We start from the raw sequence: 26,249 nt of genomic DNA on the forward strand, positions 1-26,249 counted from the left end.
CCCCTGGGTACCCCTTGCAGCAGGAACCTTTCCATCCCCGCCTTCAGTGTGGCCTCTTCCCAACACTGCCCAAGACACAGCCTCACGAGGGGCTCCTGCCCACCTCGGCAGGGAGACGGGTTTTTCCATGATGAAGCTCATCCCAGAGGGGAGCAGGGTCTTGCCCAGGACCACCCTGCCAACTATGACTGAGCCAGAACTAGAGCCTGGATCCGCTCTGCTCTGTAGGGATCCCGCCATCCCCATGTCCCCCACCCCAGCCAACCAGCATTGGGGCAGCTGGCCTGGCTTCTGGGTCTGGTCACTGGGAGCACACCTGTTCCTCAGCAGCCGTGAGCTCGCACTGTGCTGGGTTGCTCGGGCTGTGCCTGCCATCTTGGGAGGACATTCGTAAACATCCGCATGTAAACCCATGACACCCGGCTTGAGTGCCAAGAACACTGAGGGCTCCAGGCCTAGAGAACTTGAGGGCACAGAGTGGCCAGAAAGTGAGGACTGTCTTGCACCGGCCAGGGCCTGAGACGGAGGTTAGCAGAGGCCTGATCGGAAGGATGAGATAGAGCACTGGGCCTTTGTCCTGGAGGCCGTGGGAAGCTTCAGAGCAGAAATGCCATTCTGAGCAGGATCGCTGGTGTGATGGGCCGGGACTCCTGTGTTTGGGCCTGACTGTTCCCTCTTCGTTGTTACCTCTCATTCTCCAGCATCGATGTGCTGGGCTCCGGACCTGCATCAAGCCATAGGCGCTATCGTAACTGGAACCCACCCCTGCTGGGCAACCTCCCGGATGACTTTCTCCGCATCCTGCCCCAGCAGCTGGACAGCATACAGGTAATGGGGGTGCAGGGGCAGTGGCCTTCTAGCATCTCTCCTCGCCCCCGGTTTGTGCCAGCCCATTTCACTTCCTGATGTTTAAGCCCGGGCTGAGCTATTTCTGTTGGCCTGGGTTCACAGGGAAAGAATGCTGAACCAAAAGCCTCGTTTCCTGTCTGGGCCTGGAGGTTTCCTGTTCCACCCAGGGAAGGTGACAGCCCGGAGGAGTCTGTGGCTACTGCCATTACCCCAGGCTGGAGGGAGGTGGGCATGGGGCCAGCCAATGGCAGAGGGTCCGGGCACCTTCCCACCCTCCTCTGGGATAGGGCCAGGGGCAGCCTTTCCCCCTGATGTGGGCACGGCCTCAGGGGCCCTTGCAGGAAGGGAGCCTCACCCTGAGGCAGCTAGAATAGGGAGAGTTTTGAGCCTGGACCTCCATGGGGAGCTAGCCAAGCTAACGCATGGCTTGCAGATCACTTTTCAGGACTGTTCAGGTTGTAGATGAGGGCTCGGGTGGCCCAAGGGGGAGGAAACATCGTTTTTAAGTCCTTGCTTCTCCCGCAGCAGAGAGGTTTCTGGCCTGCTAAGTTAGGTTTCGGCTGACCACTAGGGCCCGATAGCAGGTACAGGCCCCAGAGCGCGGCTGGAGGAAGCTGGGAAAGGACATGTGCGCCCCCAGATACACATGGATGTTTCTGCAGCACGTGCCCTGGTGAGCAGCCATTCAAAGCCCTTAATCCCCTCCTCAGGGTAACCCTGGCGGCTCCAAGCCCAGGAACAGCGAGGGAGGCCTGTCCTCTGTGGCTGGGCCCGCGCCGCGGGACCAGGAGAACCGCTGGAAGCAGTACCTGGAGGACGAGAGGATTGCGCTCTTCCTGCAGAATGAGGAGTTCATGAAGGAGCTGCAGCGCAACCGGGACTTCCTGCTGGCCCTGGAGAGAGGTGGTGCCCCGGGGCCGGGTGGGGGGGGGGCACTGTGGCCACGGCTTTGTGGCTGGGGAGGGGAGCTGGAGTGGCTTCAGCCTTGGGGCTCAGAGGCGGCACAGAGCTGGAGGCCAAGGTGGTCTTGGGCCCGTTGATACACGGCCCCCACCGTGTTATCCTGTGGGAACCCCAGAATTCTGCCAACAGGGACACGAGTCCCCGGCCAACTCTTCTCCTTCCCTGGGACTCAGAGGAAGAGAGGTGTGCCTTTGTAGGCCCTCTTCTTTCCCCTGCACATCGCTGGGTGCCAGGCACAGGCCTTGGTACCACGTGTCTGGAGTGGGGTCCAGGGGTGCCTCCCTGAACAGAGGCTGGCAGAGCAGGAGCTCTCAAATTTTCTGGCAGTTTGGGTTGTCTTTGGCTGGAGACCTTACTCCGCAACCTGGCAGCCTTTCCCCTGCAGGGTGGGAGTGTGTTTCGAGTGGGGTATAGTGAGGGGTCTGTGGGAGGTCTGTCTTATGAGGGTCCCAGTGGGAGTGTATACATGCGTGTATGTGACGGGCAGTGTGTAGTTGGGAAGAATCAGGTGTGCAGGGAGAAGGCGCCCCAGCTCTGCAGTACAGGTGCTGGGGGGCCTCAGGGCCTGGTCTTGCCTTGCCTTTAATTTAATTAACTAATTTATTTGAGAGAGAGAGAGAGAGTGAGCAGGAGAAGGGGGTGGGGCAGAGGGACAGGGAGAAGCAGGTTCCCCGCTGAGCAGGAAGCCCCACTCGGAGCTCGATCCCAGAACCCTGAGATCATGACCTGAACTGAAGGCAAACGCTTGACTGACCAAGCCACCCAGGCACCCCTTATTTTACTTTTTAAAAAGATTTATTTATTTATTTGAGAGATAGAGCACACGCGGGGGCAGGAACAAAGGGAGAGGGAGAGAGAATACCAAGCAGACTTTCCACCGAGCATGGAGCCCAGATGGACGTGGGGCTTGATCTCACAACCCCGAGATCCTGAGCCAAGTGGAAAAAGTCAGACACTGAACCCACTGAGCCACCCAGGCGCCCCAGGGCCTTTCCTTATCAGTGAATTGTCAGACTGTGTGATGTCTCAGGGTCCACCTAAGTGTGGTCTCCTGCAGTTCCAGGTGCTTGTGAGGGCCGGAGTTTCTGTGGCCCAGCTGGTTCTTGGAGAGCCAGAAGACATGTGTGCACATATTTTGTGTGTGTCCTGTGAGATCTGAGGGCTTGGTCTCTGGCAGCCTTCCTGCACCTCAGCCCAGGGAGCCGCTGGGAGAGAGCTCACTGTCCTGACAGCAATGTGGTCATTTTCCAGATCGTTTGAAATATGAGTCCCAGAAATCCAAATCCAGCAGCAGCGTGGCTGTGGGAAACGACTTTGGCTTTCCGTGTCCTGCCCCAGGTAACCTTGGCTTCCTGGGAGAGAGGTCTGGAGGGCAGAGAGGCTCAACTCCCCGGTTTCAGTTGCACTTTGCAGATTTGGAGTTTGGGGAAGGATGGGGGGGAAAGAGGCTGGAGGGGCAGGTTCTGAGCCCACCACCGAGCCCATCAGCACACTCACCCAGAGTGATGTGGCCCCTCTACTTGGCAGACTCGGACTCTTGCCAATCCAATGGCTGCTGGAGCTCCCCTGGGATTGGCTCATGTCCGGCTGAACTGCTTAGAAGGTGCCTAGAGCATGGGCAAGAAGGGACACACCACAGCATAGCTGTCCCATGGTTCTCTGCCCTGGGGGATCTTATGGTCTCATGGGGAATGCAAGAGAAACATCCAAGAGATGGCTAAAGCCAGCAGAGCTGAGGACACACTGCTAAGAGCAACTGCTCATGGTGAGGAGGGCATGGTTCTTTCCTTCACGGGCCGAGGCTATATTGACCCTGGCTGGGCCCCACCCTCATGCTGGAGGAAGAGAATCTTGAGCTTCATGTACAAGATGGTGAGAGGGAAGAATTGCTTCAGTAGAGGGCCAGGCCCCTCTGGGAGCCCTAGCTCACTGAAGGAGGGCCAGGATTGGACAGCAGGCTATTGGGATGCACAAACAGGGGTCAAGCTGGAGCTGGGAACATGGGCAGAGAGGGCCAGAAGGCCTGGGTTCCATACTGGACACCTGGACCCCACCCATGTGTCCCTCTGTGTGCCTCACGGCCCCTAGCCAGCCAGCGCCCCCAGCCACACATAGGCTGCCCACTGCAGAGAGAGCAGCAACAGCTTCTGCCTGAGGCCGACCTTACATCACACGGAAGAGTGGGGTGGAGGGGCAGAGGGATGGGGAGCTCTGCTGATCCCGGCTCAAAGAGAGAAAATCCCATGGAACCGATTCATAAGCAACAGGCTCGGAGCTTAGGCCCCACCAGATGTGCATCTGGGAGTTTTAACGACAGTCTCTCGTCCTTGATCCTGAATGAACTCGACACACGAGGGCTGCTGAGATGGATCATAATGACTCACAGGGGACTTAGCAGGCAAGGTGACTTGGGATTAGCTGAGCTGCAGGGTGGAGAGCAGGAGCTTTAGAAGGGCGCTGGGTGAGCGGGGAGGCTCTAGGTGGCAGCTGGGTTTGTCTTCATTCCTATGTCTAATGAGTCCAGAACTTCATGTCTGGAGGGAGTAATGGAGGGACCAACCCAGGCAGGAAGGAGAAGGGAATCACCGCAGCCAAAGGCCTGCTCTGTGCCCGCCCCTCCCTTCTATTCCCGTAGTAGCTCTCACACCGGGTCGGGCTGCAGGCCAGCGGCAGTTCAGGGTGCAGGGGAAACCCCAGTGCTTAGCGTCGGGTGACTCCCGTGATGTAAATACTCCCACCAACTTGCCAGCATGACTTCACGGAATGCGGAGTTGGTCAGAGAAGCGGGGAGCTGGAAGGCTGTGGGAGCGGCTCTCCACGCATACAGCGGACCATACCATGGTCCTGCTTTGTTTTTTTTTAAACAACATTTTTATTTATTTATTTATTTATTTATTTATTTAAGATTTTATTTATTTATTTGACAGAGATCACAAGTAGGCAGAGAGGCAGGCAGAGTGGTGGGGGGCAGGAAGCAGGCTTTCTGCTAAGATGAGAGCCCGATGCAGGGCTCGATCCCAGGACCCTGGGATCATGACCTGAGCTGAAGGCAGAGGCTTTAACCCACTGAGCCACCCAGGCACCCCAGCCGTGGTCCTGCTTTGTACACAAAGAAACCAAGCAAGGAGGGCTCTGTGGAGAAAGAAGTGTTCCTCAGATCCCTAGTGTCTTTAGGGAAGAAGCCTGATCTTTTGCCCCTTTCCTCAGATGGAAGGGTTGGGCCGAACCCCTGTCTTGTGGGGCCGGCGGCCCTGACCCACTACCCCCTGGGGGCCTTGGACAGCTGCTGTCCCTCTCCAGCCAGCCCTCAGAGATGCCTTCCCCTTTCAGGAACCAGTGACGCCAATCCTGCTGTGTCTGAAGATGCCTTATTCAGGGACAAGTTGAAACACATGGGAAAATGTGAGTCCAGCCTCTGCCCCCTCCCCATCTCTTCGAAGACAAGCCCTGTGGCCTCACAGGAGGGAGGGAGCCAGCTGGAGTTTTGAAGAGGACTCTTGGTGAACCAAAGTGACATTTTAATCGCAGGCTGGTTCCTGCCTCACTTCCCTCTGCAGCTGAGTCTGGATACAAATTAAGTTTTAAATCCTCTTGAGCCAGCTGTCTGTAGAAAAATAATAATGTGTGGCCCTCCCCACCCCCCGACTTCCACCCCAGTTTTAGAGTTCATGTCCTCTGTGGCTTGAGGGGACTTGGCCAGGCCTGATGAGTGGGGGGGCCTGTGCTAAGCCCACTTTCTGTGGGCGGGAGGCCCCAGGGTTTGTGACCTCTTCCCACAAAGTCCTGCCAGCCAGGGTGCACCTAGCCTTCCTTCTCCTCTCCCCACCACACAAGCATGTGTGAATGAGGCTGCCACCCTTCCAGGCTCCATTTCGGGGAAAATCTCGGATTAGTCATGGAAATCCCAGAACCAACTCTGGAGGTGGCAAAGGGGGCGGGGGAGGCGGCGGGAAAGACAGCCAAGAGTGTTGCTGACTGCCGCAGCTGGGGCAGGAATGCCTGGATCTCGGGCTGCCTGCCGGCGGGCCCCTCTCTTGGTGGCCTGTGCTGCCCCTGCAGGCCTGCTGGGGTGGCAGCCTCCCTGCTGGGGGAGGAGGGGGCACCCCTGCATTCCTTTCGCCCCGCTGCCTGCCACCACCCCAGGGTTGGCCCTGAGGCTGTGGCTCACAGGTCTCTCTGCCTCAGCCACCCGGAGGAAGCTTTTCGAGCTGGCCAGGGCCTTCTCCGAGAAGACCAGGATGAGGAAGTCAAAGAGGAAACACTTGTCCAAGCACCAGTCGTATCCTTTCTGGCCTGGCGCAGGGTGGGGGCGTGGACGCTGAGGGAGCTGACCCCTTTGACCCCACTACGGGGCTGGGGAGTAGGCCAGCGTATCCCACTTCTCTGGGGTCTTGAGTTCTCTCATGACATCTTCACTTTCTGGCTGGGCTCATCTACTCTTGGGAGAAAACGTGGTTCTTTCACTGAAATCATCACACTTCTCCCTAATTTCATGAGTTGAATTGACCCATAGATCTTGCCGCCTCTCCATTTCAAGCACATTGGGCCCTGCCTTCTTGCTTTCAGTTTCTTGAGTAAAAATAAGGTTCTCCACGTTTTAACCCAGACTCCCACCCATGCTTGTTACATGGGCCCAGGATTTTCGAAGCTGGGCAGCCAAAGGGGAACAGAAGGGAACTCCCTTCTCCATCCCCAGAGATGGGAGCTGGCTGAGAAAGTGGGGCCCTGGCTGTTCCCCTGATCCCAGGGAAAGGAGGCTTTGGGGAGTGTTGGGGGTAATGTTGGTGTGGTAGATGTCCCTGAGCTGGGAGTGGGTGGTAGAGGCCAGAGACAGGGACTGGTAGAACTGGGCGGATGACGGCAGTGCCCATGCATCGTTGAGACCGTTTTCCTGAATGGCCTGGCAGGCTGGGAGCTGCGGTGTCAACGGCTAACCTCCTAGATGACGTGGAGGGCCACACTTGTGGTGAGTCTAGGCGGGGTGGGGAGCTTCATGCTAAGTTCCTTGTCATCGGTGACCCTTCAAGAGGAGGGCCTGGTGTTTCATGGGTGGACCCAACCTGGGGGACACATCTTGGGAGGTGGGCAGGTGACCCAAAGAAATAGGTCCTCCCTCTTGGTTCATATGGCCTCTCCGTTTCTTCCACCCCCCCCAAAGGGGGCCCCAGCAGCACCTCCACCTAGGTCTCTACCTGGAGCACAAAGTGTCAGGTGCTGTTTCCAGGGTCTCTTCTCTAGGGTGGGAGGGGACAGACACACCGACCCACGTGGAGGGGCCTCACTTGGAGAACCAAGCACTATGCAGTTTCAGTCTCTGGGCCCAGAGAACTTTCAGTGTTCATCCAGTCCCTCCCAAAGGCCATATGGGCCAGAAGACACTGCCTTAGACCCTGGCAGACCCGCAGCTGAATCTGATCCTCGTGCCTCAGAGCAGAGGGGCACTTGAGGGGTCAGGAGACATCTGGAAACAAGGGCTAGGAGGGTGCTAGAGGCTGTAGGGAAGGTACCACTTCCCCCACGCAGTCTACAGATGAGGAAGCTGAGGGAAGAAATTGTCCAAGCTCAGTGATGGAGCCAGGTCAGCAGTCAGGTGTCCTAACCCCACGCCGTGCTCTGGTGCCTCTTAGCACCCATACATTCCCCACCCCGCCCACCCTAGGATCAGCATGTGCCCCAGCAAACAAAAGGGATGGAGAATGTTGGGTCAGCTCTCTTGCCTGGCCCGGGGGACATGCCTGATGAGGCCCTGCACGGTGGAGCAGGAGGCAACTTGCCTCTCCTTTTCAGATGAAGACTTTCGGGGACGGCGACAGGAGGTACCCAAGGTGGAGGAAGCCCTAAGGGAAGGACAATAAGAGGTAAGGCCTGGAGCCACAGCGGCCCGGGGACTGCCCAAGGTGGGGCCTACCATATGCCCCACACCCCAGGGGTTTCCCAGGGATCCAGGGGCATTGGGCTCAGGCAACTGGATGGCACAGACCCTGGTTTTCTTCCCCTTTCATTGTGGCGGGGGACATGGTCTCTGGATGGAAACCGGTCTTTTGAGTTTCCTTTTTTTTCCTTTTTTTTTTTTGTTATTTATTCATTTAGCAGAGTAGTCACACCTGCCTGTGCTAGATCCTGGGAACAAGGGGGAAAAGTCAGTTTTGACCTTGATGGTTGACAGCCCATGTGAAAGACAGTTCAGGACACATACTGCACAGTAAGGGGACGACTTAGGAAAACTTGACGTGGCCTCCCCACAGCCATGCACACACAGAGCTGTCCCACTGCCAGCTTGGGTTGGGTGCTCTGCAATCTTTCACAACCACAGGAAGAACCAGTCTCCCTCCAGGCAGTGCTATTGCTGGCCCCAGGCCCTCGGGCTGCTTCTCCTGCTCTTCGGTGCCTCCCTGACTGCCAACAAACCAGGGAATGTCAGTGCCCCCTCTGGGGCTCAGTAGAACCTGTTCCCTGGTCTGGGCCCTCCCCATCAGGAGGCGGCCCACCCACCCTTCCCCAGGCTGCTGTCCTGGTCCTGGTGGCCAGCGTCTCCAGGGCTTCCCCCAGCCATGGACAGGCTGGCAGGTGTGGCCCTCACGCTTTGATGACATGGCTCGCTGCCCTCGGGATGGTCGTTGTGGCCGTGGATCAACCAGCCTGGGCAGCTGGCCTTCACACCACTTCCAGCTGACTGCCTCCCTCTCTGCTGCTGCCATTCCCTCCCCTTTCCCCCGACCCCCGGGAAATCATGTCTGCTCCAAAGAGCCCCCCTCCCACACACACACATCAGGACCTTGCCATCATCATTTCTCTCCCGAGTTGCCTAGCTTTTCCCTTTCTAGCTCCTTCCTCAAGCCTACACCCTCCTCCTCCTCCCCGGCTTAAGAACCAGGAGTTTTCATTATTTTCCTTCATTGCCCAGCTTACGAAAAAGTGACAGCCTCTTTGACCCATTGCAGGCGGCAGCCGTCCCACCACCCCTGGACTGATGCAGGAAGGTCACCCCAGGTCCAGGTCCTTCCGTTCTGCACCCTCTGGTGCTCCCTTCTGCAGGCTATGCCTGCAGTCTTTCTTGAAACTGTTCCCTGCCTACCCCTGTGGCCCAAGAATCCTGGGCCTTCTTCCTATCTGCTGTTGCTTCTCCCATGCTGCTCCTGGGGGCTCCTCCTAGTCCCGTAGTCCTGCTCTCCTGGGAGCTCTGCCCTTGACTCTCTCGATCCCACGCTCTGGCAGTCACTGCCCTTCTTCACAGCAACAGCAAGACCTCTGCGCAGTGGGCCCCTAACTCTGACCCTCCCTCTCAGTCAGTCTTCCACATCCACTCTGCATACCAGCTGTGCCCACGACCGTCTTTCCAGCCCTGGGTCTGAAGTCACTGGGAGCCAGGCAGCTTCTCCTCCGGTCTTCCCTGTTTCATTTCTCCTCTCCCTTCCAGCTTGTGCTGGTAGACTCCCATCACCGGGTTCACGGCTGCTAGGGTCTTCACTGCCCAACTCTGTTCCCTCGTCACCAGAACACCACTCTTCTGCCCTTTCTCCCTTGATGTTGGAGTGAGCGCTCTGAGGAGAGGTTTATGAACTCCTCGGCCTGCTGTATGGGGCCCACCAAATTCTGACCCCAATCTATTTTCTGCCCCTACAGGTCCCCTTGGTGTAGCTCCCTGAGCTACCGCTGCATTCCCAGAATGGGCTGGCTACTTCCCCACCTCTGAGCCCTTCCTATACGCTTCTGCCCCCTGGAATTCCAGCCCCCACTCCATCTCTAGCTGCCAGAGGCCCTGCTCTTGCTGTTCTAGGAGCTTGGATTTGGAGGGTGGGACATGGCCTTGGGCAGAGTTTCAACGCTGGCATAGAGTACCTGGAAGGAGAGGGCGCCTGTCTTTGGGACTTTCTGCCTACAACCATCTCTGCAGGGATTGCTCTGCAGGGACAAGGAGAGACCACTGGGCTCCAGTGGTCTTTCCAGTGGGCTCCAGAAGCTCCAGACTTCTTCCATCTCTTTTCCCTACCAGATGCCAGCAGTTCCTCCTCGCCGGAGATGTCTGACCTGGTGGAGGTGGCCGGAGAGCCAAACTGGCCCCCAGCTGAAGGGCCCAGCTGCCGCCAGACAGATGGCGCCAAGGACTGAGGCCTGGTGATTCTCCAGCCACGGTCCAGCCCCACCACTGCCACCGTCACTGCCACTTTCCATGGGACTTAGAACTTTGGAGTTTTGTGCTGTGATTGGAGGAAGGAGCTGGGGCCCTAGGGGCAGCAGCCCATCCTAGCCCCTCTTGTAGCCAGGCTGTTCTGTGGGCCTTGAGTGGAAATGCAGGAACCACCACCACATACCCCCACCCCCACCCCGCCGCCCTGCCGCTTACTTTAAAAAATCCCAGAAAAAATGCCAAGGATGGAGTACCCGAAAGGGCAGGATGGTGAAGCCCCTGAAGGGGGAGCCCCTGCCCCCTCCTTTCCCCATCTCTCCTTCTGGGCCCCAGATACTGCCGGACCCCCTATCCCCATCCCCAGCTCCCATCTGGGCACCTTGCATCCTTTATTCCCATGGCTTCCTGCATCTTGGCCTTTCGCCCAGGCCTGCCGTTGGTACAACCCCTGGCCAGAGCCATGGGTGGGAGAGCGCTGGGCAGTCACTCAGGCTCCTCTGAGGAGTGACGGGCCACTGTAAAGAGTGAGTTACTGGCCACCCTGCCAGGGCCCCGCCAACTGCCTCTGTTAGGGGTTGGCACAGGCCCCTGCCAGGGGTGGGGAAGGTGGCCACCCTGGAGCTGGGGGACTCTTGGCGAGGCAGGAGTATTCTGGACTGAGGCAGAAGACCAAAGCGGATTCTGGATGGGACCCTTCAGTCACTTAACAGTGGGGGCTCATGGGGGCTCTGAGTAGAAGTCCTGCTGTCACTAAGGGTGGGCAGCAGCAGGTTCTGAGGTGACCCTTGAGAAAGTGCAGGACTGAGAAGCAAGGGGAAGAGGTGGCCAGCCCTGGTGGGGGGGGGTGCCTGGGGCGGAAGGGCTTCCTGGTGCCTCTTGCCAAGAACAAGACAGTGAATGGTTTGCGAAGGCACACTCTGGTTCCACAAGCCTTAGCAGGCACCAACCACTGCCAGTGGGAGGGTGGCTGGCCCAGTCTCTCCAGCCAGCCTCCAAGATGGGAACGCGCTGACCTCTCTGGAGAGCCAGGGAGCCTGGGCAGGCACGAGGGGTTCCCCCTCCCTCCCCGAAGTGGGGAACCTGCCCAGCCCAACCTTGTTAGGTGGGGAGTGGGAGCTCCGCCTTGGCGGGGCCTGGTGGCCACAAGTCACCCCGAGATAATGAGGGCGTGGCGGGCACAGTCGCACCTCATTCCACTGAGGCCCCGGTCCACTGGGAGGCTCAGCTTACCCCACGCGCTCTGGAGAGGCGGCCCCGCGGGCTGGGGGGACGGACGCGACTCCGCCTGACCAAGTTTGGCGGCTGTGCAGGGCCTGGGGCGCTGGCGTGGGGACCTCCCGCCCTCCGCTGCTCCCTGCGACCTGGCCAGAGCTCCCCCCACCCCCGTGAGCCCCCAGGCCGCCAGGCCAAGCTCCAGATGGTCTGGCCCCTGGGGCAGAGGAGAGGCCCCCCGGGCTGTGGCCCTGACCCCTCCCAGCGCATGGCGGGGGGAAGCCCCAGCCCCAAGTCTGTGTGTGTTGCTTTGTTAGTTGTGTTTTCTCCTATGTGTGGGTTTTTTTCTTGGAGCTGTTTCATAGGAATTCCTGTAATAAAGACTTGGTGTTCTCTTGGTGCTCTGATGTGGCCCGCAGTGTGGGCTGGACCCTTCTCTTTTCTCTTCGTGCCCTGGGCAGGGTTTGGCCTCCTGGAGCCCCTGTCACTCCCGAGGGCCACCTGCCTCGCCACTCTCCACCCTCCCCCCCAAAGTCCCCCGTTAACCAGTTAACCCACAGCGTGTGTAAGGTCCCAAGGGCTTAGCTCTCCTGTGGCAGTGCACTCCGGAGGCAACACCTGCTACCCGCACAGCAAGCTCGCCAACCTGCTGGCTTTGCTAAGCGCAGGCGCTCTCCTGTTTGCCCTGGGAAAGTAAACCACTAGCTGATAGGCAAAGGAAAACACCAAGGGGAAAAGCCAGTCTGCCAGGAAAGCTCCAGCGCATCATTTCCCCAAATAAACAGAAAGCTTCTGGAGTCGCTGAGGAGAGGCTGCTGGGATATGCAATGCCAGACTTCAAAGACCCGCAGACATCTTCCCGTGCAAGCACCTCTGCCTTTCCCCTCCGCAGCTCAGCCAGACCACCTCCCAGGCCAGGGAACGCACTGCCAAAAGAGGAAGCTGCTGCCGTTTCCAGAGGGCAGTTCTCAAGGTTAAAAATGTCTTTCTTGTATTGAGCCCAAAGCTCTCCTTGTGGCTTCCACCCACGCACCTTGTTTCTGGGCTCCCAGTCACCCAGGCCAAGGCCACTGCCGTTCCCCCATGCCACATTTGAACTCAGCCTCTGAAGGAACAATGAGGGTTCCTCCCGCCCTCCTTAGAAAGAGGTTCTCCCTCAGCCCCAGCCAGACCCAGGGACAGCTGGTGATGCTTTCCATGCGTACTGTTTGCAGGAGGGCAACCCAAACTTAATCTTTAACCTAACCCTACTCTTTTAAAAGATTTTAAGTAATCTCTGTACCCAACTTGGGACTTGAACTTACAACCCAGAGGTCCAGAATCTAGTGGTCTACTGACGGAGCCAGCCAGGCGCCCTGGCCTTGTGCATTTTTTACTGATAGGTGTGTAATCCCCAGAGTATAGGAGCATAGTACTGACACTTAGGGACTTGTTAGGAATGCCAGTTCTCAGCCCTAGGCTAGACATACTGAGTCAGAGCTACTCGGGGAATGTAGCCCAGCAATCTGATTCTGGTGTCTGGAGCCACAGCGCCAGGCCACCACCTAGTACTGGCTGCCCAGAATTACCTGAATGCTTAAAAAAAAAAAATCCTGATGCCCAGTACCCCAGACAAATTAAATCAACAACCATGGAGTGATTTATTTTAAAGCTCCTCAAGTAATTTAAATTTGCAATCAAGTTTGAGGACCGGCACACTGGGAAGTCTGGTAGGTGTTTCATATTAGCTCAATTAATCTTACCCAATAATGGCCACTTGATAGATGATGAAATGACAATTCAGAAAGGTTAAGTAACTGGCAAGATTACAGAGCTAGTAAGGTGTGAAGCCAGAAACAGGCCCTCAGGCTGCCTGATTCCAAAACCTCTGTTCTACGCTCCCCAGCCCTGCTGCTCCAAGTGGGCTCCTGGTGCCCACCCGACCAGCGTCGCCTGGGGCCCTACTCCAGACCCATGGACTCTGAAACTGTGAGTATTTTAACAAGCCCTCTGGATGATTCTGGTACATGCCAAGTTTGAGAAGCACAGTTCTACAACCTTGCTACTCAAAATCTGTGCTAGGTACCAGCAGCATTTGTATCATCTGGAACTTGATAGAAACACAGAATTTCAGGGTCTACCCTAGACCTACTGGACTAGAATTTTTTTTTAAGATTTTATTTATTCAGGGCGCCTGGGTGGCTCAGTGGGTTAAGCCGCTGCCTTCGGCTCAGGTCATGATCCCAGGGTCCTGAGATCGAGTCCCGCATCGGGCTCTCTGCTCAGCAGGGAGCCTGCTTCCCTCTATCTCTCTGCCTGCCTCTCTGCCTACTTGTGATCTCTCTCTGTCAAATAAATAAAATCTTAAAAAAAAAAAATTTTATTTATTCATTTGACAAACAGAGATCACAAGCAGGCAGGGAGGCAGGCAGAGAGAGGGGAGGAAGCAGGCTCCCTGCTGAGCAGAGAGCCCGATGCGGGACTCGATCCCAGGACCCTGGGATCATGACCTGAGCCGAAGGCAGAGGCTTTAACCCACTGAGCCACCCAGGTGCCCCTGGACTAGAATTTTAACAAACTCTTCAGGTGACTTGGATGCACACTTAAGCGGGAGAAACACCACTCGAGAACATCAGGTCTCAAACTTGCTGTACATGGGAATTATTTTTCCTTTCTTTCTCTCTCTCTCTCTCTCATTCGTTCTCTCTCTCTCTCTCTCTCCACCCAACATGGAGCTCGAACCCATGACTCTGAGATCAAGATTTGCACACTCCTTCCACTCACCCAGCCAGGTGCCTTGTTATTGGAATTATTTCTGAAATTTTGGGTCTCATTCTCAAAAGATTCTGATTTCATTGGTATGGGATTTAGGCTGTACATCTGGAAACTGGACTGCAAAGGCTCCTCAGGTGGTTCTAACATGTAACGGAGTTTGAGAACCAGTCACTGTTTTGCCTTTCAGTGTAGCTGACTGAAGCTGACTATAGCCAGAGAGGGGAATTGGGGAGAAAAGGCAAAGAGAGCTCCCCAGATCCAACAGCGGATGAAGCCTCTGCTCCACGATGAGTCCCTCTGTGTTGAACGGTGTCTTCCTAGGACTTAGGAAGGAGTCGGGCTGGGCGGGACAACCCCCTTATCCATCTGCCCTCACATGCCAGGCTCATCTGCAAATGTTGGGCTTCTGGTATCCGTGAGGTGATACATGGGAGGTCTGCCTCCTGCAAAAGTGCTGAGCTGGGCTCTCTGGAGTTCTGGCCCAGTCTGTGCCCCTCCCGCTTTGTGCGCTTTGGTGTCTCCAGGCTCAGCCCAGCCTGTGAGGAGATCATGGGTCTGGAGAATGGTGTCCCCAGAACTTATTACGATGTTATTACGATGCTGGGGACTCAAACCTCCCTCTGTTCTCTTGAGGCACCTGGTAGGGGGTTGACGTTGGAGGAAAGATGGAGAATTTTGTTTGCAAAAGGCAGAAGGCAGGCGAGGCATGGGATGATGAAGATGATAGCTGCCTATTGAGTGCTTACTATAGTTGCATATATGCAACTTTTCTGGGGTGCTTTATATACATTATTTTACCTAATCCCCACAACTATTATATGAAATCAGTATGATCACTCCCATTTCTCAGATGAGGAAACTGAGGTACAGAGATGTTAAGGTCCTTACTCAACATGACCCTTTATTATTGGTAGTACTTACTACCCAGGGAGCTGAACTCCCAAGTTGGTGCCTAAACACTAAGCTATAAAATGGGGTGAGGGAACAGGTGATAAGACCTAGAACCTCTCCATAGATGCAATCTGTTGAACACAAAAAGGTCCCCCTGATTAAAAACATCTCCATAGTGATGTGTGATCCAACAGTGTGCCTGGAACTCATGTATTAGCATTCTTTATTTGGTTTAAAAAAGTCTCTTAGCATTTCCATTAAATGAAAAATATGCTGTTTAGAGAGAAGCACATGAACTCCTTTGCCCATTATCACAGCACAGATTAATTTGTTGGATTAGCTGGCTAGGCCAGCTGGAGGAAGATTTAGAAATTTCTGGAGATGGGCGGGGGCCTGGCGCGGGTTGAGGAGGGATGTGTAAATCTACTGCCACCTGGTGGTCTCTCTCAGAATTGGCTATTGACAGGCCAACATCATTCTCCCACAAGAAAGTGAGCACCTGTTAGGCCAGAGGCCAAACGGAAGGGAATTTACTATTTGCATGGTTATATGTTTTGCAAATTTTGCAAAACAAGGATATTTTTGTACTTGTTTTTCCTTAAAAGAGCCTCTAAGATTACATAAGCTTTACACCCCACCAAACCAGTAGCTACCCTAATTTCTAGAGATTAAAGAGTCACAACTCTTTATCAGGTCAAGAGGATTATTCCAAGGGCTCCGGAGTGAGGGGCTGCAAAGCTCAGCACAAACTCAGCTGGCTACGTCCTTGCTACTCAAAGTGTGCTCTGTGGACCCAGTGACCGAATGTCCTGGTTTCTAGGTCCATGTGTGAATCTCAATGCTAAAACTGGGAGAGTCCTGGGCAAACTTGGACCAGTCGGTTGCCCTGCCTACAGATTAGCAGTGTTGGCATCAACCTGGGCGATTGTTTGGAATTCAGAGTTTTGGGGTCCCCACCCCAGATTTCCCGAGTCAGGACCTGCATTTTCCAAGATCTTGGGAGGTTTGGATGCACGTTAAGGATGCAGTTGCTTTGCCTTCCACAAGAAAAGAGAGGCCCATATCAGCCTGAAGCATCTGCCTTCAAGGGTTGCATCTTCTGCTGGGAAAGCTCCAGAGTGATTCCAATTGCCTTTTAATTCTAATAATAAGAGGCCAGGTTGTTGCTTCAGGCCCAGCTGGCTCCTGTTTCCTTGGCTACAAAAGGAGCCACGGTGATAGAGGGGTGGGTAGAGGCATAAAGTGTTTCTCTTTCCTCTCCTTGAACTGGATTCTTGTTGGGGGGCAAGACTGCTTGCTGAAGAAATGAATGGGCAGCTGTGTGAACATGCTCTGCAAATTGTTAGGTGTGATTGAATAAATTGTGATCCATTGCTTTTAAATTAGGAATGCTCAGAAGCCATCATCATCACTCTTATTTATTGGGCCTATACACTAGGCACTGTTTTAATAGGTGAAGGTACTGACCCACTGACTCGTCACAACAAGGCTATATGGTGGGTACTATGATTATGCCCATTTTGCAGATAACAAAGCTGAGGCCCAGAGGTTTGTAAAAATGGATTTGTCAGTGAGGCACAGAGGATAGCCAGAACTAGAGATGACCAGGTTCATGGTGGGGTGGAGGATTATTTCCATTCAATCACAGCTTTTGCCCATACACCTAGGGTGTATTTGAGGAAGGCCTCCAGGAAGGAGGGCTGGATGGTGTCATCCTCATTTGTCCTAACTTGGCTTTAGTCATCCATGTTGTTTTTTAGGAAACTCTGAGAGTCAGCTCCAGGCCAAGCTCAGGCAGGGTAGGGGAAGGCAGAGATAGGAAAGAGCCGGTTCCTGCCCTCAGAGAGGCCCAGATAGAGACGCAGACAAGTAAGTAGAGTCACACCACCACATTTTGAGAGGGAGAAGGTTAGGGAGGGAGGGAGCAGAGTCTGGCAGAGGGTGTGCTGGGGGCTCAAGTGCTCTCCTGATGGACTCCAAAGGAAGGGGAGGTATGGGCCTCTGAGGAGCATGCTGGACCAGGAGAGGGAGCACACCACAGCCTGGGGAGGGGGGAGATGGCACTCTAGCCTTCTTGTCTTTCATTCTCCTGGTCCATATACTATTGTTTTCCTCCTTTTCGAAGGCAAGCAGCTAATTTCTCCCTGACCCTGGCTTTCTGCCAAAGGTGAGTAGCACGGGAATCTGGGTGGCTCAGTAGTTGAGCGACTGCCTTCGGCACAGGTCATGATCCTGGATCTAGTTCCTCATGGGGCTCCCTACTCAGCAAGGAGTCTGCTTCTCCCCCTGATCCTCCCCCTTCTCATGCTCTCTTTCTCTCTAATAAATAAAATCTTTAAAAAAAAAAGTTGAGTAGCAGTACTAATGATTTCATCAATATGCTGGGACTTTTACTTACCAAGGCTGTCCTGCTATTGGGGTGCTTTTTCTCTTTTTGTCTGACACATTCCCAGGCACTATATAAATAAGGGCACTCTTCATAAAGATGTGGGCAGAGTGTAGGGAAGCCACAAAGGATGGCCTAGAGCATTTGGCTAGTGACAGAGGGACACTGTTTGCTGAGTCTAGGTCTGAAGGGGCAAAGGAGGAAATAGGGACCGGATCCTGGGAAGAGAGCTCTGTGTGAAGAGGCCGCCCTTGAGAATTCCCCTGGCCTGTTGGTGGGAATGCAAGCTGGTGCAGCCACTCCGGAAAACAGTACGGAGGGTCCTTAAGAAGATGAAGATAGAGCTACCCTATGACCCAGCAATTGCACTACTGGGTATTTACCCTAAAGACACAAAAATGCTGATTCAAAGGGGCACATGCACCCCAATGTTTATAGCAGCACTACGGACAATAGCCAAATTATGGAAAGAACCCAAATGTCCATCGACTGGTGGTGAGTAGATAAAGAAGATGTGGTGGCACCTGCGTGGCTCAGTAGGTTAAGCATCTGTCTTCGGTTCAGGTCATGATCTCAGGGTCCTGGGATTGAGCCTCCTATGGGGCTCCCTTCCCAGCAGGGAGTCTGCTTCTCCTTCTCCCTCTGCCTCTCCCCCTGCTTGTGCTCTCTTTCTCTCTCTCTTTCAAATAAATAAAATCTTTTAAAAAAGATGTGGTGTAAACACACACACACACAGAATATTACTCAGTCATCAGAAAGAATGAAATCTTGCCATTTGCAACAACACAGATGGAACTAGAGTGGGATGAGGTCCATAGAAGTCAGCCTCGTGAGGACCAGAGCAGGGTTAAGTCGGTGTGGATCTGGCTGGGCAGACGGGAGCTCTTCAGACTAAGAACTTAGCAATGTAATGGGGCTGGACAGCGTCCCTCCAAAATTCCGACGTTGAAATCCCAACCCCCAGTATCTTAGAATGTGACCGCGTTTGGAGATCATCTTTAAAGAGGTACTGAAGTTAAAATGAGGCCATTAGGTCTGGCCCAGATCCAATATGACCGGTGTCACAAGAAGAGGACACACGACAGAGGGAAGACCACGTGAGGATTCAGGGCAGCCGTCCGCAAGCCAAGGAGAGCGGCCTCAGCAGCAACCAGCCTTGCCAAGTTGATCTCGGACTTCTGGCCTCCAGAACTGCGAGAAAATACCTTTCTGGTGTTGAGGCCACCCAGTCTGTGATTCCTTGTTAGGGCTGCCCTAGCCGACTACTACAATATGAAAATGCTTCAGTCCTAGGGGGCAGTGGGCAGGTGACAGATCACAAGAGCAGCAGTGATGCCGTAACTGCCATCAGACTTGTCATGTACCAGCACTAAGTGCCTGTTGCTACGATTTGGGCTGTCCACAAACGGCGGCTTCTACTCCTGCTGCAAGGCACGCAGACAGTTAAGACTGTTTAGTGGGCACATCTACAGGGGTCCAGCAGTGCAGTAGAAGGAATACGGCCTTTTGGAGAGTTTACAAGTTCTCTTCTGTGTAAGATTGCCGGGACACTACCTATGGCATCAGAGAGTCGAACAGTTTAACAAGATGATCCAGATTTCTGGTGCAGCATGTGGCATGAGTACAACAGCCCCTTGCAGCCTTGAGAGGTCCTGGTGAGAAGACAGAAGCCTCTAACGTCCAGTTTGCCTGCCCTCAGCTGCCTGACAGCTTCTTCCCTTTCATGAATGAACACTCCCTAGGGTGCTCACTTCCTGCTGCAGGCTGGGGGTTCCCCATTCATCTTGCTCCCACATTCCCATGGTCCTCCTATCTACCCACCAGCATTCCCCTGTCTCAGGCACAGAAGCATTAAATAGGATGCTGGAGGGGAAACTTTCAAGGCTCACAAGAGGAAGGAACTTTCCTAAGAAAATCTAGAGGAAAAATTCCCACCTTGCAATTCCTCCCCTATTGAGGGTTTGCATTCTTGGCTCTCCTCCCTTATCATAGAGTAAGCCCTTCTACTTCTTTACCAGCGGTCACTGCAATGGCCTAGGGAGCCAGGCCTGAGTGGGAGAGGGGAAGTGTGTCTGTGGTCCCCCCCCAGAAGCTAGCTCCGACTTGGGACAGAATTAGAAACTTGTTATGAGGCTAGGAAGACTATATTTAGCTGGGTGCATGTTTGTTCTCCCTAGAGCAGAGTCCTCCAGACCTTCCTAGGACCGGGAGATTGGAATCTCTACACTTGGCCCAGCAGCCAGAACTGGGTTCTTTCTTCCCTTTGTCACAGGGCCCTGTGGCAACAGTGAAACCGCCCTCTTAGTGTAGTCCTGGGCCTCAGATCTCCCTGGCCCTTGCCCCTGGGGCCAGCTTTGTCCTGTCTCCGTAGGTCTACCCATTTCCAGCTTGAGGCATAGCTAAGGAGGGTTGTAGGTTCTAGAGAGGGCCCAGGCTGTGCTGGAAGCCTGGCTCTGTCACTCAAGTATCTGACAAGTTACTTCACCCACTGTGGCCTCACTTTCTCATCTATAATAAGGCTAATAATAGCTACCTTCTGAGTAGGTGTGTGGATTCCAAGATAACACAAACAAGCAGTAACTGCTTCTCAAACATTACATCCCTCCTCCTTACCAGCTTCCCATAGAGTGGGAGGGCTCCGGGATGACTTGCTGCTCTTTCTGGCTTACAAAGATGATAATGCGTTCCCAGAAGCTATTTTGTGTGTCTGTGATTCAAAACATTTCATTGGATTAAAAAGCTCAAATATGAATAAAAACTCTTTACAGGTCAAACTCTGAGGGATACATAAAGAAAAAATATTCTTTTCTTGCAGTCTCACTGGAGATAACCAATCTTCACAGTCCTGTGTGCCTTCCATATGGTTTCTATCTCCATACAAACACAAACACAAACACAAACACATATAAAGGTGTTTTCTTTATTCTTTGAACAGGTTGGGATCCCACTAAAATGTTTCTCTGCAACGTCCTTTTTCATTTTAGAAGTCATGGGCGTGCATCTAGGTAAATGCAGAGGAACATAACTTGTTCATTGTAATAGCTGCATAGGATTGCATAGGATATATAAACCATAACTTTCCATTTGATTTTCTTCCCCGCTACAATACTTCAATGACCATTCTTGCACCATTACCCTCAGGACATTGCGCTTTGAGTTCTCTGGGGTGCTCTACCCTTGTATGATTATTGGACCAAAAGGTCACCCTGAGAGGTTACTGTCCCCAGATTTTTGAGTCTCCGTATCGGAATTTTGTACTGTTCACTTTCGCTTTTCCAGCTCCAAGAGGAGCGAGCCCGCGACGCCTCCCGCGGAGAAAACACTAGTTGCCCCACAGCATCCCGAGGGCAGCGGATGCTGGAGGCACTCCGGGGTCAACGGAGTCCCGGGGCGCGCCGCATAGCGCCGAGGACGGAGGCTCGGGCCCTAGTGTGACCTTGGGCCGGTGCCTGCCCGTCCCCGGCCTCGGTTTCCTTCTGCGGAGTCTGTGGCTCCAAACAAGGTAAGGCGCAGTCCGGGCCTTGCCACGGTGTGACCTCTCATCTCTGTCTTTACATGCGTCCTGGCCTAGCTGGCTCCCCGAACGTAGGCTGCGCCTCCCTCCTTCCTCCCCATCATCTTCCCTCGGCGCCGCCCCACCTTCTTGACTGGAGTAGGCTCCGCAAGGCCAGAGAGGGCAAAGCAACCGTCGCGGGATTCCCTCCTCTAGATCGGTCATTTATTGCTTCTGCCCGACTCTGGCCCGCTCCCTCCCTTTCGGCTCGGCTATCGAGTGCTCCAGTCTGAACCTGGCCGCGGCCAACAGCCGCACCAGTTCGGCCCATCCTTTGCTTCTGCCTGGCTCGGCTCTCCGGCTGCGGCGGCGGAGGGCGCGCCGCGATCCTCTTCTCGGCCAGCAGCCTCCGCCCATTTCGCTTGCCGCTAGCGCTTCCGCTTCCGGTAGTCCCCGGCCGTAAGTGTCCGAGGCACCAGCCATGGCGAGGAGCCGGCTGGAGACCGTGGGGAGTGTTTTCTCGCGGTGCGTGCTCGGACCCGGTGTGGGCTGAGGGTACCTCCTCAGGAAGGGGGCTCTCGACCGCTGACGCTCTTTCTGGGTGGGTCAGAGCCGGGCGAAGTATTCTCCAGAGTGCAGGAGTCTGAGCCGGGGGAGGCCCTCTCTTGCTCCCTCCTGTCTCTGAATAGGTGTGCTTGACGACCCACTCTCTGAACGCATCTTTCCCTTTCAAGATTGCACCTCTCCTCTGTCCGAGCGGAGTTCCCTAGGAAGAGGAAGGGAGGAAGATGACGATGGGCTCGTGTGGGCCACCTTCGTATTTTCTTCGACGCGGCGTGGATGGGGCGAGGTGGGGGGTGGGACGCACCTGAGAAAAATAGAACTTAAAACTTAACCCCTGAGCTTTGTTAGTTTGGTTTGGAATGTGGAAATATGTTACCTGTGGGTGGGGAACACCCCGCTCTGGCCTCCTTCCGGTTCTGTCTTGTGGACTCCGTGATCCCACTGATGTCCCAGGCTGTGACTAGACTGACTCAGGGGTTTAGACTGTTGTAACTGACTGACCTTCGTTATTTTCCCTTCCTTAAGGACTCGGGACCTGATTCGGGCTGGGGTGTTGAACGAGAAGCCCCTGTGGTTTGACGTATATAATGCCTTTCCCCCACTGAGAGAGCCGGTCTTCCGGAGGCCCCGCTTGCGATATGGCAAAGCCAAAGCTGCCATCCAGGACATCTTGTACCCCGAGGATCGGATTAGAGCGTGAGTGCCAAGCCACATGGTGGACAGGAGGCAGCAAAACTTCAGGAGGAGAGATTTAGCTAGCAGTCTGGTGACTTTTTTTAGGAGTCGAGCCAGGGCTTGCCCTGTGAAGAAGGTCTTGTGTATCTCCCAAGTTAGGGAATCTGAAACAAGTTCTGGGAAATAGGATCTGGAGCCCAACTGGTGGACTGGTAATTGAAGTTATAGCTACCCGTGTCTGTGTGTCTGTTAGCACTATGCCAAGCCCTTAAAAAACATTCTCTAACTTGGGCCTTACTCTAACCCTACAAGATCAGTGTATTGTCTTCATTTTATTCATAAAGACTATGAGGCTCAAGGAGGTCAACTCACTGGGAATTCAGTGGCAGAGCTCTTTCCCACAAATAGTGATGTCAGTTTTTAGTACCTAGAATTTGTATGATTCTTTTTTTTTTTTAAGATTTTATTTATTTGACAGAGATCACAAGTAGGCAGAGAGGCAGGCAGAGAGAGGGGAGGAAGCAGGCTCCCTGCTGAGCAGAGAGCCCGATGCAGGGCTCAATCCCAGGACCCTGGGATCATGACCTGAGTCAAAGGCAGAGGCTTTAACCCACTGAGCCACCCAGGCACCCCATGATTCTTTTTTCTTAAATATTAAGATCAGAGGTGGTACCTTGTTCAGGGTAATAACATATTTCTTTCTTTCTTTTTTTTTTTTTTTTAATAATTTTAGAGAGAGTGGGTATGCATACACACAAGAGCAGAGGGGAAGGGCAGAGGGAGAAGCAGACTCTGTGCTAAGCATGGAGCCCCAGGTGAATCTTGATCTCGCAACCCTGAGCCAGACCTGAGCCAAATCCAGGAGTCAGATGCTCAGCCAACTGTGCCACCCAGGTGCCCCTGTCCTCTTATTCTTTTCTCTATTTCTGGATGTAAGAAAACAATTTATGAGGTTGTTATATTCTCATATGAGGTCTAGACCCCTTTCATATCAGGAATCTCCTCCCCTGGCCCTCAACACTCCTTGAGGTGGGGGAACAAGTATGTTCTTGCTCTACTTGGAATTTTTCAGGGTAGTTCCTGAAGTACGAGATCTTTGGGGACATTAATTTCTTTGTCAGTGTTTTTCTGGGTAGGCTCATTGCACGTACTTGGTTAGGATTTATGTATTAAAATCATTTGTGGGTGTGCCTAGGAGTCTTATTCAGGTCAGCATTTGCTCTTGATTTTGGCTCAGGTCATGATCTCAGGGTCCTGGGATTGAACGCTCCATAAGGCTTTACCATAGGGAGTCTGCTTGGGATTCTCATTCTCTCTTTCTCCCTCTCCCCCTTTTCCTGCTCGTGCCTTCTGTCCCTCTCTAAAAATAAAAATTAAAATAAAAAAAAAATCATTTGTGTTTCTGCTGTATGGTTAGCAGGAGCTAGGTGATAGTTCATTGGAGATGTGGAATATTTTACTGGTCCCTTTTTTATTACTGTTAATGTCAAAATAATAATACCTTGCATTGAAATAATTTTTTGAACCTTTATTTTTGTGGCTTCCTTTCTGTGTTTTTAATATTTTAAAGAACTTATAAAAACAAAATAAGTTCCAGTCATATCAAAACCTAAATGTAAAAAATCAAAGCATAAAAGTACTAGAAGAAAACGTGGAAAAATTTTAAGAATAATCTGAGTGATAAAGACCTTTGTCAGTATAACATAAAACCCAGAAGCCATATTAAAATTTTCTGCCCCCTAAAAAAGTGCCACAAGATAATCAAAAGCCAGCCAACATATTGGGGAAAAAATTTGGTATTAAGTATGACAAAGGGCTAATTATATTGCTATAAAGTTTGCTTATAAATCAGTAGAAAAAACCCACCAAACAGAAGAGCACAGAAAAGGAAATTCAGTTTGTTTTTAAACATATGAAAAGATGTCCAGTTTATTTCATAAGAAAAGGCAAAAGTAAAACGAGTTACAATTTTTCATCTGTCAAATTGACAAAGAACAGAAAGTAGGAAGAGAGAATTTGGCTGGGGTATGGGGAAATAGACACTCTCCTATATTACTGCTGTGAGTGTAAATTGGCACAGCCACTTCAGGAAGCGTCTGGCAGTTTGGAAGGGCGTATTACAAATGCACATACCTTGAGCTAGTAAAACTATTTTTATGAATTTATTCCAGACTCCTTTGCACAGTGTACTAAGAGATACTGATAAAGTTAATCACTGTAGCACTGTCTACAGGAGCAAAAGGATTAGAAAAGGAGCAAAGGACTGGAAACAATATAAGTTCAATGATTTGAAATGATCTCTAAGAACTATTAAGTAGAAGAGGCAAGATGTATAATGTACAAGATGTACAATAGTGTTTTCTGTCCTTGGAGTTAAACTGTGTGGCTGAGGGGGGAATGATAGATGCATGTATGCTTGTATATTAGAATATTCTTGGATGGATGCACAAGAAAATGGTTAGTGTTGCTTCCTGGGAGGGAGCTGGGGGTTTGGGGTGGAGGTGAGCAGGAATGTTAACTTTTCATTGGATACCTTTTTGTAATATTTGGTGTATTAGCCATGTGCATGCACTACTTAATTTAAAAAAAAAAAAAGTTTATGCTTGGCTTAGTAATTTTTCTTTATTCTTGGCCATGATCTATAAGTGGAGATTTATGTTGTGTTGTTTATATTTTCTAGGAAATTTTATTCAACCTATGGATCTGGTCAGAGAGCTTTTGATCTGTTCAATCCAAACTTCAAGTCTACCTGTCAACAGTAAGCCATTTTAACATATCTTGGGTTAATTTTTTTGGTTTTTTTTTTTAAGGAATTTAATGATCAGTTTGAGGAGTTTTGTTGAATTCCCCAGGAGGAAAAAGCTACTCCTGTAGGAAGATGTGTTAAGGGAAGGCTTTATACTGTAACAGCATGTTGATGACTCTCAATATACAGACCTCAGATGTGACTGCTTGGAATTCCAGGTTTGTGGAGAAGTACATTGAGCTACAGAAACTTGGAGAAACTGATGAAGAGAAGTTATTTGTGGAAACAGGGAAGGCTTTATTAGCAGCAGGTGTCATTCTGAGAAGAGTAGGAGAAGCAAGGACTGTGAGTATTTTTTAATTAAAATTATTTTAAGGATTAGTTGTCTCTTTGTTAGAAGTTAAAGGAAGGCTTAGTTTTTCTTCTCCAACCTTGGCCTGTGTCCCTGAACACCAGGTCAAATGCTGGTAGATGAAATACACTGAAATTAAAAAAAGATGTGTACATATACTAAAATTTTGTGATAGTGACTGCTACTTGGAACAAGTGAGTTAGTATTAGGGCTTTTGAAATTATGGTTCTCTAGAGATTTTTATCATGTGTGTTGCTTGTTGTAATAGAATTTGACCTGGGATATTAATGTTTTGATTCCATGATAGAATGTGCTTAGCTTCAGCTAGCTTCAGCTTCAGTCAGTCAGTGGAGTGAAAATGACATCTGTGTGATGTATTTATGTTTGGTCTTTTAAGCAAAAGGAAGGTAGTCACATTTCCTGGGAATCTGAACCCACGGGTGTCAAACCTCAAACGGTATTGGAAAAAAACCAGCCTCTGCAAGAAGTTCCCCAGGATCAGCGTTTGGAGACATCTGAAGAACAGCCAAAAGGTCTCTCACCTCCCTGAAGAACTTGTATTCCATGTATACTGACATCCAGACTGTATTCACTAGATGAATGTTGAACTGTTTTTAACAGTTGAACTGTGTAAATGTTTCCCAGTCTCTAAGGCATTATGTTTGCCTTCTTTTAGTTCCTATTTCTAGGTTGTCATAAGCTCAGTTTCATGGTTTGAATGAACTTTTATGTTAGGATGGTATTAAATAAAGAATTCCCTGACTGCTTAAAAAGTAAATTTACTTTAAAATTGTAAATAGCATGAGGAAACCTTTATAAGTATGGTTTGAATGGGACACGTTTTGAGTAGGTCTGCTTGGATTTCTGTGTTAACATGTGGGTTGGCTATATCTGATTCTCGGGTATCTTTCTCTTTTCTGGCTCCGTCAGGCTTTTACTTGTGCATATGGTATGTCCCCTGGGCCAACTGTTTCTGTCTGTAGATAATCTTTACATTTTACTCTAGAACTATTGCTTTTCAACTTGAGAGGTCACGCTGTCTTGTGCTTTGTGGTAAAAGTGAGAACCTATCATTGATGAGAGACAGAGGTCGAAACTATAGCTTTAATCTCATAGATGAGGTTAAGGGTGCTGGAGGCAATTAGCATAGGCCCGAACCTAGTCTGCTTAGTAAAGGTTTGAATGAATAAGTGATTACTTTCAGCCGAAGACTGAATTTAGAGGACATCTGTAGAT

General features: G+C 52.0%; 2 protein-coding genes across 3 annotated transcripts in view; both read left to right on the forward strand.

Moving 5' to 3' along the window:
• Positions 1–11,553, forward strand: part of CUEDC1 (CUE domain containing 1) — an 82,580-nt gene extending 71,027 nt beyond the window's left edge. For both annotated transcript variants that reach the window (XM_044248607.1, XM_044248608.1), the window contains exons 5-12: positions 702–828; positions 1,560–1,752; positions 3,064–3,150; positions 5,143–5,214; positions 5,998–6,091; positions 6,720–6,778; positions 7,600–7,670; positions 9,806–11,553. In XM_044248607.1, coding sequence (XP_044104542.1) covers positions 702–828; positions 1,560–1,752; positions 3,064–3,150; positions 5,143–5,214; positions 5,998–6,091; positions 6,720–6,778; positions 7,600–7,667 — 700 coding nt within the window. In that variant the 3' untranslated portion in view covers positions 7,668–7,670; positions 9,806–11,553. The remainder of the gene's footprint in view (positions 1–701; positions 829–1,559; positions 1,753–3,063; positions 3,151–5,142; positions 5,215–5,997; positions 6,092–6,719; positions 6,779–7,599; positions 7,671–9,805) is intronic.
• Positions 11,554–21,111: 9,558 nt separating this feature from the next.
• On the forward strand, positions 21,112–25,786 carry MRPS23 (mitochondrial ribosomal protein S23). Its single transcript, XM_044248609.1, has 5 exons — positions 21,112–21,201; positions 21,766–21,936; positions 24,596–24,673; positions 24,880–25,006; positions 25,411–25,786. The coding sequence occupies exons 1-5, from the start codon at positions 21,158–21,160 to the stop codon at positions 25,561–25,563; spliced, it is 573 nt and encodes a 190-aa protein (XP_044104544.1). The 5' UTR covers positions 21,112–21,157; the 3' UTR covers positions 25,564–25,786.
• The last annotated feature ends 463 nt before the right edge of the window (positions 25,787–26,249 follow it).

The sequence above is a fragment of the Neovison vison genome, chromosome 5 (genome assembly GCF_020171115.1).
Source record: "Neovison vison isolate M4711 chromosome 5, ASM_NN_V1, whole genome shotgun sequence".
NCBI classification, from domain to species: domain Eukaryota; kingdom Metazoa; phylum Chordata; class Mammalia; order Carnivora; family Mustelidae; genus Neogale; species Neogale vison.

Excerpts from the sequence above, each read along its gene's own strand:
- MRPS23 (XM_044248609.1), top strand. The coding sequence starts at position 21,158 with ATGGCGAGGAGCCGGCTGGAGACCGTGGGGAGTGTTTTCTCGCG. Across the intron at positions 21,202-21,765 it reads GTGGGGAGTGTTTTCTCGCG|GACTCGGGACCTGATTCGGG; the intron begins GTGCGTGCTCGG and ends CCCTTCCTTAAG. Across the intron at positions 21,937-24,595 it reads CCCGAGGATCGGATTAGAGC|GAAATTTTATTCAACCTATG; the intron begins GTGAGTGCCAAG and ends TATATTTTCTAG.